At 36.9% G+C, this 13,454-nt stretch overlaps 2 protein-coding genes across 16 annotated transcripts in view; both read right to left on the reverse strand.

The window, feature by feature from the left end:
- Positions 1-1,501: 1,501 nt before the first annotated feature.
- On the reverse strand, positions 1,502-7,867 carry BBS10 (Bardet-Biedl syndrome 10). Its single transcript, XM_082351613.1, has 2 exons — positions 5,404-7,867; positions 1,502-4,971 (listed from the first exon to the last, which is right to left on the reverse strand). The coding sequence occupies exons 1-2, from the start codon at positions 5,586-5,588 to the stop codon at positions 2,991-2,993; spliced, it is 2,166 nt and encodes a 721-aa protein (XP_082207739.1). The 5' UTR covers positions 5,589-7,867; the 3' UTR covers positions 1,502-2,990.
- A 1,772-nt stretch (positions 7,868-9,639) lies between these two features.
- The window catches only part of OSBPL8 (oxysterol binding protein like 8), a 197,144-nt gene continuing 193,329 nt past the window's right edge, over positions 9,640-13,454 (reverse strand). For all 15 annotated transcript variants that reach the window (XM_082351586.1, XM_082351590.1, XM_082351585.1 and 12 more), the window contains one exon: positions 9,640-12,510. In XM_082351586.1, coding sequence (XP_082207712.1) covers positions 12,378-12,510 — 133 coding nt within the window. In that variant the 3' untranslated portion in view covers positions 9,640-12,377. The remainder of the gene's footprint in view (positions 12,511-13,454) is intronic.

Raw genomic sequence — 13,454 nt, forward strand, 5'->3', positions numbered from 1 at the left:
GGAATAAAAATGGCTTGTGCTGGCCCAGTGAGAAAAAAATAAGGAGTTCATAGAAGTTATTGGGGAAAATGTGTTTGTGGGAGGTGGACTGACATGTAACTTCAGAAAACAATAATAAAAACCTCAGCTGAGAAGTTGTCCTCTTTTCTCTCCCATGGTGTTGCAGATTGTTTTCCAAAGATAGCTGACTCAATATATCTCATCCCACACGCTCTTCTTATAATGTGTCACTGACACTTTCCATTGAGTGGTGGGGCCTGTGTTCCCTCCCCTTGAACTTCAGCTGACCTGCATGACTGCCTCACCCAACAGAATACAGGGAAGGTTGTCCAGCTAAATCCAGGCAACTCTCAGAACCATGAGAGGTAATAATACAGCGATTCCAATCAAGTAAATTTTGAGGTTATTCATTATGCAGAATAAAAACAGGAACATGGTCTTGACTTTTAATCATTTTTACATTTTCTTTGCTCTTGATTCTTTAATTTTTATTTAGATTTTACTTTAATTTCATCTATTTTTTGTTGCAGGTCACCTCAAATCCTTTGTGTAAGTGGGTTTAAGTATAACGTAATTACATTTTTGAAGTGCTCTTTTATCTAACCAAGTAATATAAACTCTCTAGTGTTATTCTGTAAATGACAAGGATGACCCATGAAAGCTTTATCACCATTTTTGAGGATTTTTTTAATTAAAAGAAAAACGATTGCTTTGTGCAGATTTGTTCTACATTTTTTGCTTCTTTCCCCCGCAAACAGATCCTTTTCCATGAAAATTTGATAGAAATAATTAGGACCTCATCCATGAGGACCAGAGTTTCTCAACAGACATTTATTGACTACTACTGTGTGCCAGATATTAGATGAGGTGCCACACACAAAAAGACCCACTCCCAGATTACAAAGTGGCTCCTGGGCTAGTGATTATTTATAGTTATAAAATGCCTACCATATGCAAGGCACAGGCATACATTGAAAAGTCTTTGAATGCCTTCAATGATGAAGTATTTAAAACAACAACAAAATAAAGCAAAGCTATCAAGTGACCTGACAGGCAATTTAAAAAAGTGAATGGAAAAAATTATACAACAATTTTACAGTACGTTTATATATCTATGAAATCCGTATAAGAAGCAGAGCTAATACATTCTCTCCATAGTCACAGAAGTGAAATAATGTTATCATATATGGCATAAACCTTACAAAAATGAAATTATATTTAATATAAAAGATCATGAGATCTGCATGATGGAATATTATAGTTCTTAAATACATTAGTCATCGCTTTTTCAAGTTTAACTGTAATGAAATTTTCATCAGTTTTCCTAAATTTAATCTCGATCCAAGTGGTGTCATTATCTACTACCCATTAACCTTTGAGGAAAGGTGCATGAAGGTAGGAACCATATCTATTTGTTTACCATGGTATATTCAGCATCTGGCACATAGTAGGCACTCAATAAGAATCTGCTGAATTAGTAAACTGGAAACACAAAATTAGATCAGATTAAAGATAACAGTTTTATTCAACAAGCACTTCTGAATACTTGGTATGAACATAGCACTGCCTGGGGTGTTACAGAGAACTACTAAAAGTAGAAAACACTGTCCTTATTCACAGCTAGGTGCACAGTATTATTTGCATTTATAAACCTTTAAGATAAAATATAAACATTAAAAAATTCATATTAGAAATAAATACAGTCGTCTCTTGGGATCCAAGGGGGATTGGTTCCAGAACATTCCCCCCCCCCCGAGGATACCAAAATCTGTGGGTGCTCAAGTCCCTTGTATAAAATGGCACAGTGTTTGCATGTAACCTGTGTACATTGTCTTGTGTACTTTAAATCATCTCTAGATTACTTATAATACCTAATACAATGTAAATGCTATATAAATAGTTGCCAGTGCACCTGGCAAATTAAAGTTTTGCTTTTTGGAACTTTCTGGAATTTTTTTTCCTGAATATATTCAATCCACAGTTGGTTGAATCCACAGATGGAGAACCCAAGGATTGGAGAGCCAACTGTAATTCTTAAATTATTATTATTATTATTTTTTTAACGTCTTTATTGGTGTATAACTGCTTTACAGTGTTGTGTTAGTTTCTGCTGTATAACAAAGTGAATCAGCTACATGCATATGTATATCCCTATATCCCCTCCCTCTTGCATTACTACTGAACTCTGGCTATGCACCAAATACAAGAAAACTCAGCAAATACATGAATTAGTTTTGCAAGCTCTTAGAGGACAGGAGAAAATGATAGTATGAATTTCATATCCTTTCTGGAATTAACTTTCAACTAAAGAAATGAAAATAAGTTTACAATGCACAAAGCCATATTTATGGTGACATACTCATTGGTGTATGAATGGGGAAAAAAATCTATCCAGGCTCTAAACAAGGGGCCACAAAAAAGTAAAAACTAATTTTACTCACACACTGTTTGAGAAAAAGAAAATGAGCCTTTTACTCATTTCTATAGAAATTATGAGTAGGGAAAATAAATCATTTTAAATAAAGCAAATATATTTTATATTATAAACAATTAAAGTAGGATGGCATTTGAAGACCACATCCAAATCTGAGATTAAATTACTCTATTAACTAGATACAGAAAGGCAAGGGAGAAGGGATGAAGAGTGAAAAAAGATACAGAAAAGTAAAAAGGAGCTATAAGGAAATACCTTCCCCCAAACACACAGACTAACACACAGCAGACACAGGGATACTGAGGGGGAAAAACGATACGCTTACTCAGATCTTGGCTTCACCCATCCAGAAGGATTCCTCCTCAGAACTGTGCCATAATGTAGTCTCTAATATTTGTGTCTGAATGTGTGCTGGCCTTGTGTACTTCTAAAGACTTTTTAAGTTATGCTGTTTTCCTAACTACACTGAATTAACTTGAAAATCAGTGGTCACATGCCTGCCTTGCTTTATGGCTTGAGTTGGATTAAAACTTTGGTTAATAAAAAGCTTCCAACTTTATAGTTCTTCTTCTGAATCTTGATCATAAATTTCCTGAGGCTGTCTCTTAATATTGATTACCAAGTCAATGGTTAAAATGTTTGTCAAACACTGAAGAACTGAAGTTAGTAACCGGTATTTACCAGCAACTGATTCCAAACCTGTCTGGTTGCTTATCATGGGTTGATTGGTTTGCAGTGCATGGAGAGCTCTTATATATATCTGTGGAAAGCTGTAATTTCCTTTCTTAGACTTATACAAGATTTTGGGAACGCCTAAAAGTGCATTAGCTATTATCATACTAACCATGGTTTCTTCTGATTGCCGGCACTTTTTGGCATAGTTGAGAAGATAGTAATGCAACAAGATCTCAAAATTACCACCCACTGGCAAAACACAACCAGCTGGTACAGATGAGAAACAGTAACTCTGGAAAGTACACATCTCTAGTGACTTATCTCTCACTGGTAATATGCTCCCCTTTCTAGCATTTTTTGTGACCTGTAAATTTTCATAAGAAATTTCTCTTCTAGTATTTTCTGTTGTTGAGTTAGCAGAATTACTCTCAATAAACGGTTCATGGTCATCCATTATCCTGGCTTTGTTTGGAGAGAAACATCTCAGTGTTGCATCTGTCTGGTATGTAGCTGTTAGTGTCACTGTTGGTGTTGAACACAATATATTTGTTTCTAATTCTACACTTGGAACTATCAAATTTGAATATGCTTTTAAATATGTTTGAGTTTTTGCCAGTTCATCCTTGTTCTTTACAACTGTGTCCTGATATGGCCTTTGTATTGAGCCATTAACAATTTCTGGTAAGTCATTACTTTCTCTACTATTCTTATAAATAAGAGGACTTGAAGTACAATTTTGGTCACTGGCTTGTGTCACATAATTTAGATGAAGATCTTTAAATAACTGCCGAAGCATTTTAAATGCTCCATGTAAAGCATCCTGGTGTTGTTCAACAAGACCCTGCACTGGACCACAAAGAACTATACAGTGTGGTGTAAACGAACATGTGCTAATCAAGCCAAGATGAACATACCTTTTGGATCTAAGAATAAAGGGCTTACAAAATTTCACCATAGCAGTGTTAGAGAGTTCATACTGAGAAGAGGCCTGTGGTAGTACAAAGGGAGAGAGACCAGTGACTCTCTGGATAAGAGAAAGTTCTTCAGATGATAAACACTCCACCACAGATATGCCATTCAGTCCTGCACAATAAATTACTAAGTCTGGTTGTTTCACAGTAGATAGGAGCAATTTTACATTCTGCTTCTGTAAATATTTCATTATTGCTTTTGTCCTTTCTGTAATCCAAAATTGAGATGTCCGAAACTGTGCTTCTGAATTTAGAATAAACTCTGATCCAAAAGTTGAAAAAGGAGGCTGAATGGTTTCCATTACTATCACTATTCTTATGTCACCGTCTGCTGGACAGTACACAGAAAAGTCTCTGGGAAGCACAAGCCCAGCTATGATCCTGGAATCGGAAACAGGAAGGCCGGTGACACCAACTTTCAACTCGACAAAACAGTCATCCACCAACTCAAGTACTTCTTCAAACCCACTTTCACAAGCTGTACACTTGAAAAAGTAGTCACACATCAACTGTGATACAAAGTTGTGATTATTTCTTCCCACTCTTCCACAAAAGTATGCTCCTAAGAGCATCTCTAAAGAGCTCCTACACAATGGTCTCTCTTTGGTGGATGAAGAAAAGATGGACAAAAAGTGTCTACTTAAATAATGGTCCATAACGTAGTCTAATATTTGTGTCTGAAATGTTAGAAGAGCTTGGGAAATAAATTTCCACTGACAACAATTTTTCCAGTGCCTTCCATGGGTTTGAATATTTTCAGAAAAGAAAGAATCCTTTTCCTTGTCTGTGATTGCATGAAGTTCTCTGAGTAAATGGCAAAGAAAGATAATAAATGTTTTAGCACCATCTCCTGTTTTTCTTATATGACTGGAAACACATGCCACCATCATCCTGTACAAGAAAGAAATAAAGCAACTCAGATTCTCAGAGGGCTGCCTAAATCAAGTTGAAACCATGTTTTTACAGCTACAGGCATATAACGAGAATACTGTCTCTGTGATATCCCTAGTTTTAGTTTTTTCCTTTTTTAAGTTACTTTGTTCTACTTCAAGATTCTAGGGGTTGGGTCGAGCAGGAAGGAAAGGAGTGAGAAATGCTCTCGGCAGTTGTTAATGATTCGATGTCTGGGAATGTTCCCTCGGGCAGCGGGCAGCGGGTAGCGCTCTAACTCTGAGCGTACACGGGTCTCGTCCAAGGTCAGTTCTTCCAGGAGCATAACCTCAGGGACAAGAAGTTCAGGGAGATGGCCTGAGGGCTGGAGTGCGGGACCTGAGTACCTGGTTATAGGATGCTCTAACGGTCTGGAGCGTGACACGCAAGTACCTGGCTATGGGATGCTCTAAGTGTAGCGCCTTCAGGAGGCGGCCTCCATCCCGGCTGAGCAGCACCTCGCCAGTGGGCTTGGTACACAGAACCTGCCGCCCTTCGGGCCCCAAGCAGCAGCTCACGACGGTTTCTAGCACTTCCGCCACCTGCAACGCCGCCCTCACAGATCCCGGAGCGGCCATAGCCCTTTAGCTTCTGACGGCTTCGGGTCGCCGCCTGTAGAAGCCCAGAACGAGCAGGAGCGAGGCGCAGGCGGAAGCGGAAGAGGCGGGGAGGAGGCCGGAAGCCGGTGCTGCTCGGTTTCTTGGTTGGGCGAGCGTCCGTCTTCCCGCCCGCTCAGCGGGAGAGCCGCGCTGTTCTGCCAGTAGGAGCTAGCGGTCCAAAAGCCCGCGGAGATGGGAAAGAGGTCGGGGCTTCTCGGGAGTTGTCCCCGGACAGGAAACCGCAAGCCCTTCTCCCCCTCCTAGGTGAATTCATTCCTCTCTCTTGGAGGCTTTAGCTGCCACCAGATCCCTCCGTCTCCCAGGAACTCGGCACGAGAGCGGAGGGACTGGGCACCGCGGCTAGAGCTCGGTTCGTTCCCGACCGCCGTCAAAAGTTCACCGTTCCGTAACAAAAATCTCTGCCTTGGACTCGTGCATGTCCTGTCCACACTCTGCATCAGCGGTTCTCTTTTGGGATGTAGGACAGATGAGGAGGCCCTGGCCACGGTCACGAGCTGCAGGCTTCGTGCTTTCTGCTGGGGGCTTTGCCACGTTTCCTGGGCTTAGGTATCACTATGAAACCCACCACGGTTTAATTTTTCTTTAGCAGAGGTGATAGATGTGAACACTTAGCCACATTGGTAAATCAATAGGATGCTTTAAAAACACAGTGACCCAAGATTATTGGACACAATCCGACGGCAGAAAAAAACATACTGTTAAGCAGAAACAACATACTGTTTCGTATATTGACACACACATACCCTCTCTCTTAAGGATGAAACGGTTAAGAGCATAGGCTTAATATTTAGACCTGGGTTTGCTGTGCCATGTACTTATCTGTGACATTCTTTTGTCTCCGCTTTTCTCATCTTAAAAAAAAATGGTGATAATAGATATGTAAAAAAAAAAAAAAAAAAGGTTTTAAGGAGGGTGAGAATGTTTACAAAGCGGTTTTTTAAAAAAAATTGAATAGTAATTTTTTTTTTTAATAAATTTATTTATTTATTTATTTTTGCTGTGTTGGGTCTTCGTTTCTGTGCGAGGGCTTTCTCTAGTTGCGGCGTGCGGTGTCCACTCATCACGGTGCGCGGGCCTCTCACTATCGCGGCGTCTCTTGTTGCGGAGCACAGGCTCCAGACGCGCAGGCTCAGTAGTTGTGGCTCATGGGCCTAGTTGCTCCGCGGCATGTGGGATCTTCCCAGACCAGGGCTCGAACCCGTGTCCCCTGCATTAGCAGGCAGATTCTCAACCACTGCGCCACCAGGGAAGCCCTAAAGCGGTTTTTTTGGTTTGTTTTTGCATGGTGCCTCGTAGGTACTAAGCACTCAACAAGTACAACATACTCAACAAATTACTGTGACGTGTCACCACTGTAGGGACCCACTATCTCCACAAGAAAGGGATATTTTGTAAGGTGCAAAAGAGTTATAACACAATACAGGACACCTATTAGAGTGTGGTCAACACTAGTAAGAAAATTATTTACCTTGCAGATGTTTCATTGAGGTTGAACAGTGAGGGCCTGTTTTCCCTACCCCTTATTCCTATGCATAGGACAGGAGAAGCCTGTCAGCCCTCCCCTTCCCCCCAGTAAGACAGAACCAACTCACTATTAACCAGAAGGAACTGGATCCTGAGGGGTGCAAATATGGGAGGGGAGGATGATGGAGGAAAAGAGGAAAACTAAAGAGGAATGATTTCTTGGAACATATGTGATGTTGACTCAGTATGGACTAACAGGTGATTTGCGGGGGGGAAAACTTTTTCATGTGGGTTTTGTATATATGCTTGTGTAATGGCAAGTTTCTTTTTCTTTTTTTAGGCCGCACCAGGCAGCTTGTGGGATCTTAGTTCCCCCGCCAGGGATTGAACCCAGGCCCGAGCAGTGAAAGCACCGAGTCCTAACCACTGGACACCAGGGAATTCCCAAGTTTCTTTTGTTCTTACCCATCACAAAGGGGTTACTCGATTCGAGCAGTGGATTATTACAAACATTTAGAAGTCAAGTCAGAGTTCTATTTAAGTGTACAGTGGAAAGATAATGGACATTGAAGTCAGACATGGATTCAAACTTGGGCTCGCTGTCACTCTTACTATGTAGCTTTTAGAATCATTTAACTTCTCTGAGCCTCAGAATCTTCATCTATAAAATGTAACTTCCACTTATCTGAAGGTTATGAGTATTCAAGAAGAATGAATATGAAGCATCACGTAAAGCATACATTAAGGATTCTAGCTGTTAAATCCCTTCCAAGCCCTTCACCATCCTTCACAACTACCCCCCCAAAATGATTTTTAATTAAAAAATTAAGACTAAATAATCTAGTCACCGTATGTTATATTCAGTCGTTTGATCAGTTTGCTTTTTAAAAATTTTATTTAGAATGCCTACTTGTCGAAGTTAGCATCATTTTACAGATTAGAAAAATTCAATTCTTTTGTCTCTGCAAACGTTTATAATAGGTTAGGAATAACAGATTAGAAATGTAATACATTACAAAACAGTTGCCTATGACTATCTGTACATTTACTATGCACCTTAAGGAAAAGAATTTGACAGTGTGCTGTACTTAACTCTGCAGATAACATCCTTTTATTCTGTTTCACAAAACTGACCAGTGGTAGTGTTTGAATTTATAAATGGCCATTAAACAGGATATTTAACTTAAATGAATAGTTAGCATGCTAAAAAGTGAAAATTTTCAACTGAAGTTCTGTGGCTCATCAGTTCAAATGTTTCATGGCATTTTTTCTTTAAATAAATTTCAATATTGTAATACTAAAATAATTTTACATAATGCAGAAAGATAAAATTTTCTAAATATTTTAGAAAGTATATTCACATTCATTTTGTCATGGGTTTCTTGTGGTTCTTCTAAATATGTTAATCATATTAAGGAGACACTGGTCCTATACAATTTTAACAGTCCATCTTCAATTAAAAACTGTAACGAAACAAACAGTACGTTAAGAGTAACAAAAAGCAAATTAAATATACTAAATTCACACTACAGGTAAACAGAATGAAAGCAAATTACATAATAGTGGCAGTTTATATACATTTTAAAGAATCTTTTTTTTTTTTCATAAATTTATTTATTTTTATTTCTTTTTGGCTGCATTAGGTCTTTGTTGCTGTGCGCAGGCTTTCTCTAGTTGCAGAGAGCGGGGGCTACTCTTCGTTGCGGTGCGCGGGCTTCTCATTGCGGTGGCTTCTCTTGTTGCGGAGCACGGGCTCTAGGCACGCGGGCTTACTTGCTCAGCGGCATGTGGGATCTTCCCGGACCAGGGCTCGAACCGTGTTCCCTGCATTGGCAGGCGGATTCTTAACCACTGCGCCACCAGGGAAGCCCAAGAATCTCTTTTTCCATGTAGTCAAATAAGATAGAGGTTGAAATGTAAACTTAGTGATTTGTGTGGGGTTCCCCCCGACCCCGCTATGGTTCAATTTGGAAAATTTGGTATAAATGCTAATTTTAATATTTTATTTCTATACATTTAATATAATTCAAAATAATCTGCAGCATCATGTATGGCTCATTATCACTGTATATCAAACAAACAAACAAAAACCCAAATATATTCATTGCTCACTAGAAATGCTAAATACTGGAAAAAATGGAATTTTATACATTTTTTTCTTAAATATTTGACTAAGATATTCTTCAGAAAGTTAAAACTGCCTTCTCCACATAATTTTGTGTGTATATGGCACGAGTTGACCCCTAAAACAGTGTGAATCCCATTGAAAAGGCACTGTTTACAATACGCAGAATAATCTGACAAGTCTACTTCAATGATGTCTGAAAGTGAAGGATATATTTGAGATAGGTAAATAGACAAACCCTTATAATAAGGGTTAAAAAGTACAGCATTACTGTTTAAATATGCTATAACTATATAAAAGGAAATAAAGTGACAGAGAAATGACCCTTTTGTGATAATTAAGACTATAAACACTTTGAATCATATTATTGTTCTGTAACACAAAAATGACAAAAAGTATTTTCTTAAAGGCACAAAAGCGTGAATACTAAATGAGGGTTTTATTTTACAAGGCCAATTGTTTCAATGGAATGGTAACAAAGATTACACTGTATAAGTAGTACAAGAAAATACTGACATGAAATATAAGTAAAATATCTATTGCTGAAACTTATTTCACATGCCCTATTTATTATCTTTTCCTGGGCCATCTATGTCTCACTAAATGGTAGGTAACTGAAGGCATAGTATATTTAACAACTAAAACAGAAATGCACACATCAATAATTATTACTCATTTAAATTTTCAAGTGAAAAAATAAAATTTTTGATCAAATGAAGAAAAAACTGGTCATAGGTCTTAAATCCTAAAAACCACCATGAGGCTCTCAGACAATTGGGAACTGTAAATCACAATTTTTATGAATCCATTGTGAAGGAAGATTAATCTCAGGTGGAGAACATTCAAAGTCAACTACATATATGGCTAAATACAAAGTTAATTATGTGTTTTAAAGTATTCACATACTAAGCCTAGTATAAGCACTGATCTAAAACTAAGCCACCAATTCCTGAGTTTTGTGTTCAATTCACAGAAAGGAACTCACACAACTAAAAGCATAAGAAGACTATTAGATTAGATATATGCTTTTAGTGTATAAGAAACAGTCATGAGTAACCCTGCTCTTTCTCATGAAATAGTTTTTGACTCCTTGAGTAATAAGAGCCCATAACACATTTGCCCTAACAAGAAAATACACAAAAGTAAATAACTACCTCTCCAGTCTTAGAAGGTAACCATACAAATAAAACACTGTTTAGACCAAATGAAAGGAACATACAAGTGGATAAGACTAAAGTCCCAAAGGGGAGTTGCCAACAAAAAATATAAGTTTTCAGGGTTTAATAATGAAATTATTTTGTGATCAGCCAATCAACTTATATAAATTAATACTAATTTAAACCATAAAAAAAGGATCAAGTCGTACAGTATTTACAAAATATATATCAATGAATAGGCAGTAGAGCATAACATTGGTAACAGAAAGTGAGTATAAAAATTATATCAACAAGTATGAAATACAAACAAAAACCCACCTATTCTAGTGTAGTCATATTATACCTATACTTATACTGGGTGTAGGTATATGTTATTTACGTATAATCTATTTAAAAAATGTTTTCACACGTACATATGGAATACAGCATTGTTTTGCCAAAAATACAGGGGAAATAGCTCTTCATAAAATCTAAGGATATTTAAGATAGCTATATTGGTTAGGTGGAAAAAAGCAGGCCCTTTTAATCATTTTCAGTTTTCATAATTTAGCAATCATTCCTTGATTTTATACTTAGCATGGCATAAACATTTGATTATATTTTTACTAGTGTCTCACAGTCTCTTCTTAGTCGAAGGCAAGTGTAGCCAGAGCAATTATTCTCTCTGACCTTCATTTTCATTTCAAAATCTACTTTCCGAATTCTAAGATACATAAAGGAAAAACATTAAACTGAAAAAAATATTTAGGAAAAATGTTTGCCTGAGCCTGAACAAAAGGAATCTTGAGGAATTGTGGTTTTGCCACAGACTGCAGTTACTGAGACCAGAGGAGGATAACAGAGAATTAAACTTGAGAACTTGATGCTCTTCTTAGATGCTCAACTTATTGCACATTTTAAAGAAACCAATTTTAACGTACACATAAATACCACCACACAAAGTGTCTTTTCTCATCGTCCTTCTCTTTTTGGCTTTTGAAGTAAAATATTGGTTATATATATATTTTCTATTCAACTGTTTCACTGAACACACTAGAATCTAAATGAAAGCTAAAATAAGTTTTTCATAATGAAAAATCATGACTATCAGCATTTCATACACCCTATAATTCCATCTCTAAAATTTGGCCTGTGTTATTGGACCAACTGAGTTTTTAAAAAAAAAAAGAAAGAAGGACAGCAATCAAGTTTGACCACACTTTTTTCAGCAAGTGCTTAAGGGGGTGTTATACAGGTATGATAGGAAAGATATAATCAGTAGATCTGAGAACCAGAGTTTTTTTTGTTGATATACACATACATATATTTATACCTGTATCTATAAATATTAAATTCTAGGGGTTAAAAAAAAATCTTGTGTAAACTTTTGATAAAAGCAGTTTGCCACCTTGTCTCTCAATAAATCAATTTTGACCACAATTTTTTTTTTTTTTTTGCTGTTTCTAAGAAGACAATTGAGCTGAATGCTTTAGAAATGATTTTTTTTTAACAGTACAGTGCACTGAACTATTTATGTCTATTATCCCATCATTTCCCATTCTGTAATTCCTTACTGATAAAAGTTTTGTGCCGGTTTTATGAAGAAAATAGATTGCTACACATATATTTATAAGATTGATAGCATTTTTGTTATGAACGACATTAATGCTATATATTTCATAACACGAACATACCATAGACTACAAAGACTATACTGTAAGGTATACATAAGACACAATTGTGTATACATGTGGATTTGTTATACTCACATGTAGACACAGTCTCACAAAAGCTAGAAATGTTCTGGCACTTAACACATAGTTCACTTTAATAACCAAATAGAATAGCTCTTACTTCAGGGTTAAGGATAGAAGGTAGGAAAAGTCAACAGTTCTACATATATTTCTAAGGTTTTCTGTTTTAGAAATATTGTGATGTTTTAATAAAGACCAAAGCAACTTCAACATTGGTCCCAGGCCAAATATGATCATTCCAGTTCATTGATTCAACGGTAAAGGACTTCTACTTAAACATGAAGTTTATTATAACTTGAAGCAAAATCAGGAGAAAAATGATGAAGTAGTCTTTTTGTTGCAGAAAATAATCCGTGGCAGGTGTGCTTGAAATTAAATGATTTCGAAGAGCCATAATATTTCTACAAAAATAAGCAACAATAAATTTAATAATTATTTACCAAAAATGTTAGCAAAGAAATCACAATTTGATATATGGTCACAGAATTCATTGTATAAAATTCAATTGTATAAAGTTCAATCAATTACTACCACCTGAACAGGGACTGATTATGCTATGTGGAACCACTATTAGGTCTTGCCTAATCTATACTCTACACTGTACCAAATATATTACTTAATGATGTGTGTTAAACATAATTTTTAAAGTTCGATGACTTTAAAATATATCACTTTCTTTGTTATCACAGTGGTTTTAAAACAAAAATTTTGCTTCTTAGTTGGCCCACTAAGGTTCTTTTATCTTTCTTTAGGAGACAAAGGCAGAGTTGGAGAAAAATCCTTAATTCACCAGGAAAAAAATAATTAATACGACAAATTTTGTGACATTCCTAACTTGAAGAATGCTCTGTAGGCATTTCATATGCTAATAAAAGTAAAATGTTAATTTAGTCATAAAATGAGCTTACATTATCCTCATGCCACTCTAAATGCTTTTGGCTAAAAAGAGCTGATTAGTGAAGACGTTTTTCTTTTTCTGACTTCTATTAAAGTGTTTTACGAGTATAGTGAAAGAAAGGAGGCATGTATGAACAAGTAGGCTCGTTAATTTATAAATATAATTTAGGAAACTCGAGCACTTTATATAAGGGCTGATGATACCAAGATGCAGAAGACACGCTCCCTGCTCTGAAGAAGCTCATGGTCCAACTGGGGCAGGGTGCAGTGAGGTAAACAGACACACACAATTAGCAACTCTGTAGCGCAGTAAGCACTCAAAAAGCCTATGTATAGGGAACCGTACAAGCCAAGTGGAAGGATTAATAACTACAGGGCAGAGTGATTAGAAATGGTACAAAAAGGGTGACATTTGAGTTATATTCTGAAGGATAAACAGGGATTTTCT

This window comes from Balaenoptera borealis (genome assembly GCF_965194805.1).
Source record: "Balaenoptera borealis genome assembly, chromosome: 13".
NCBI classification, from domain to species: domain Eukaryota; kingdom Metazoa; phylum Chordata; class Mammalia; order Artiodactyla; family Balaenopteridae; genus Balaenoptera; species Balaenoptera borealis.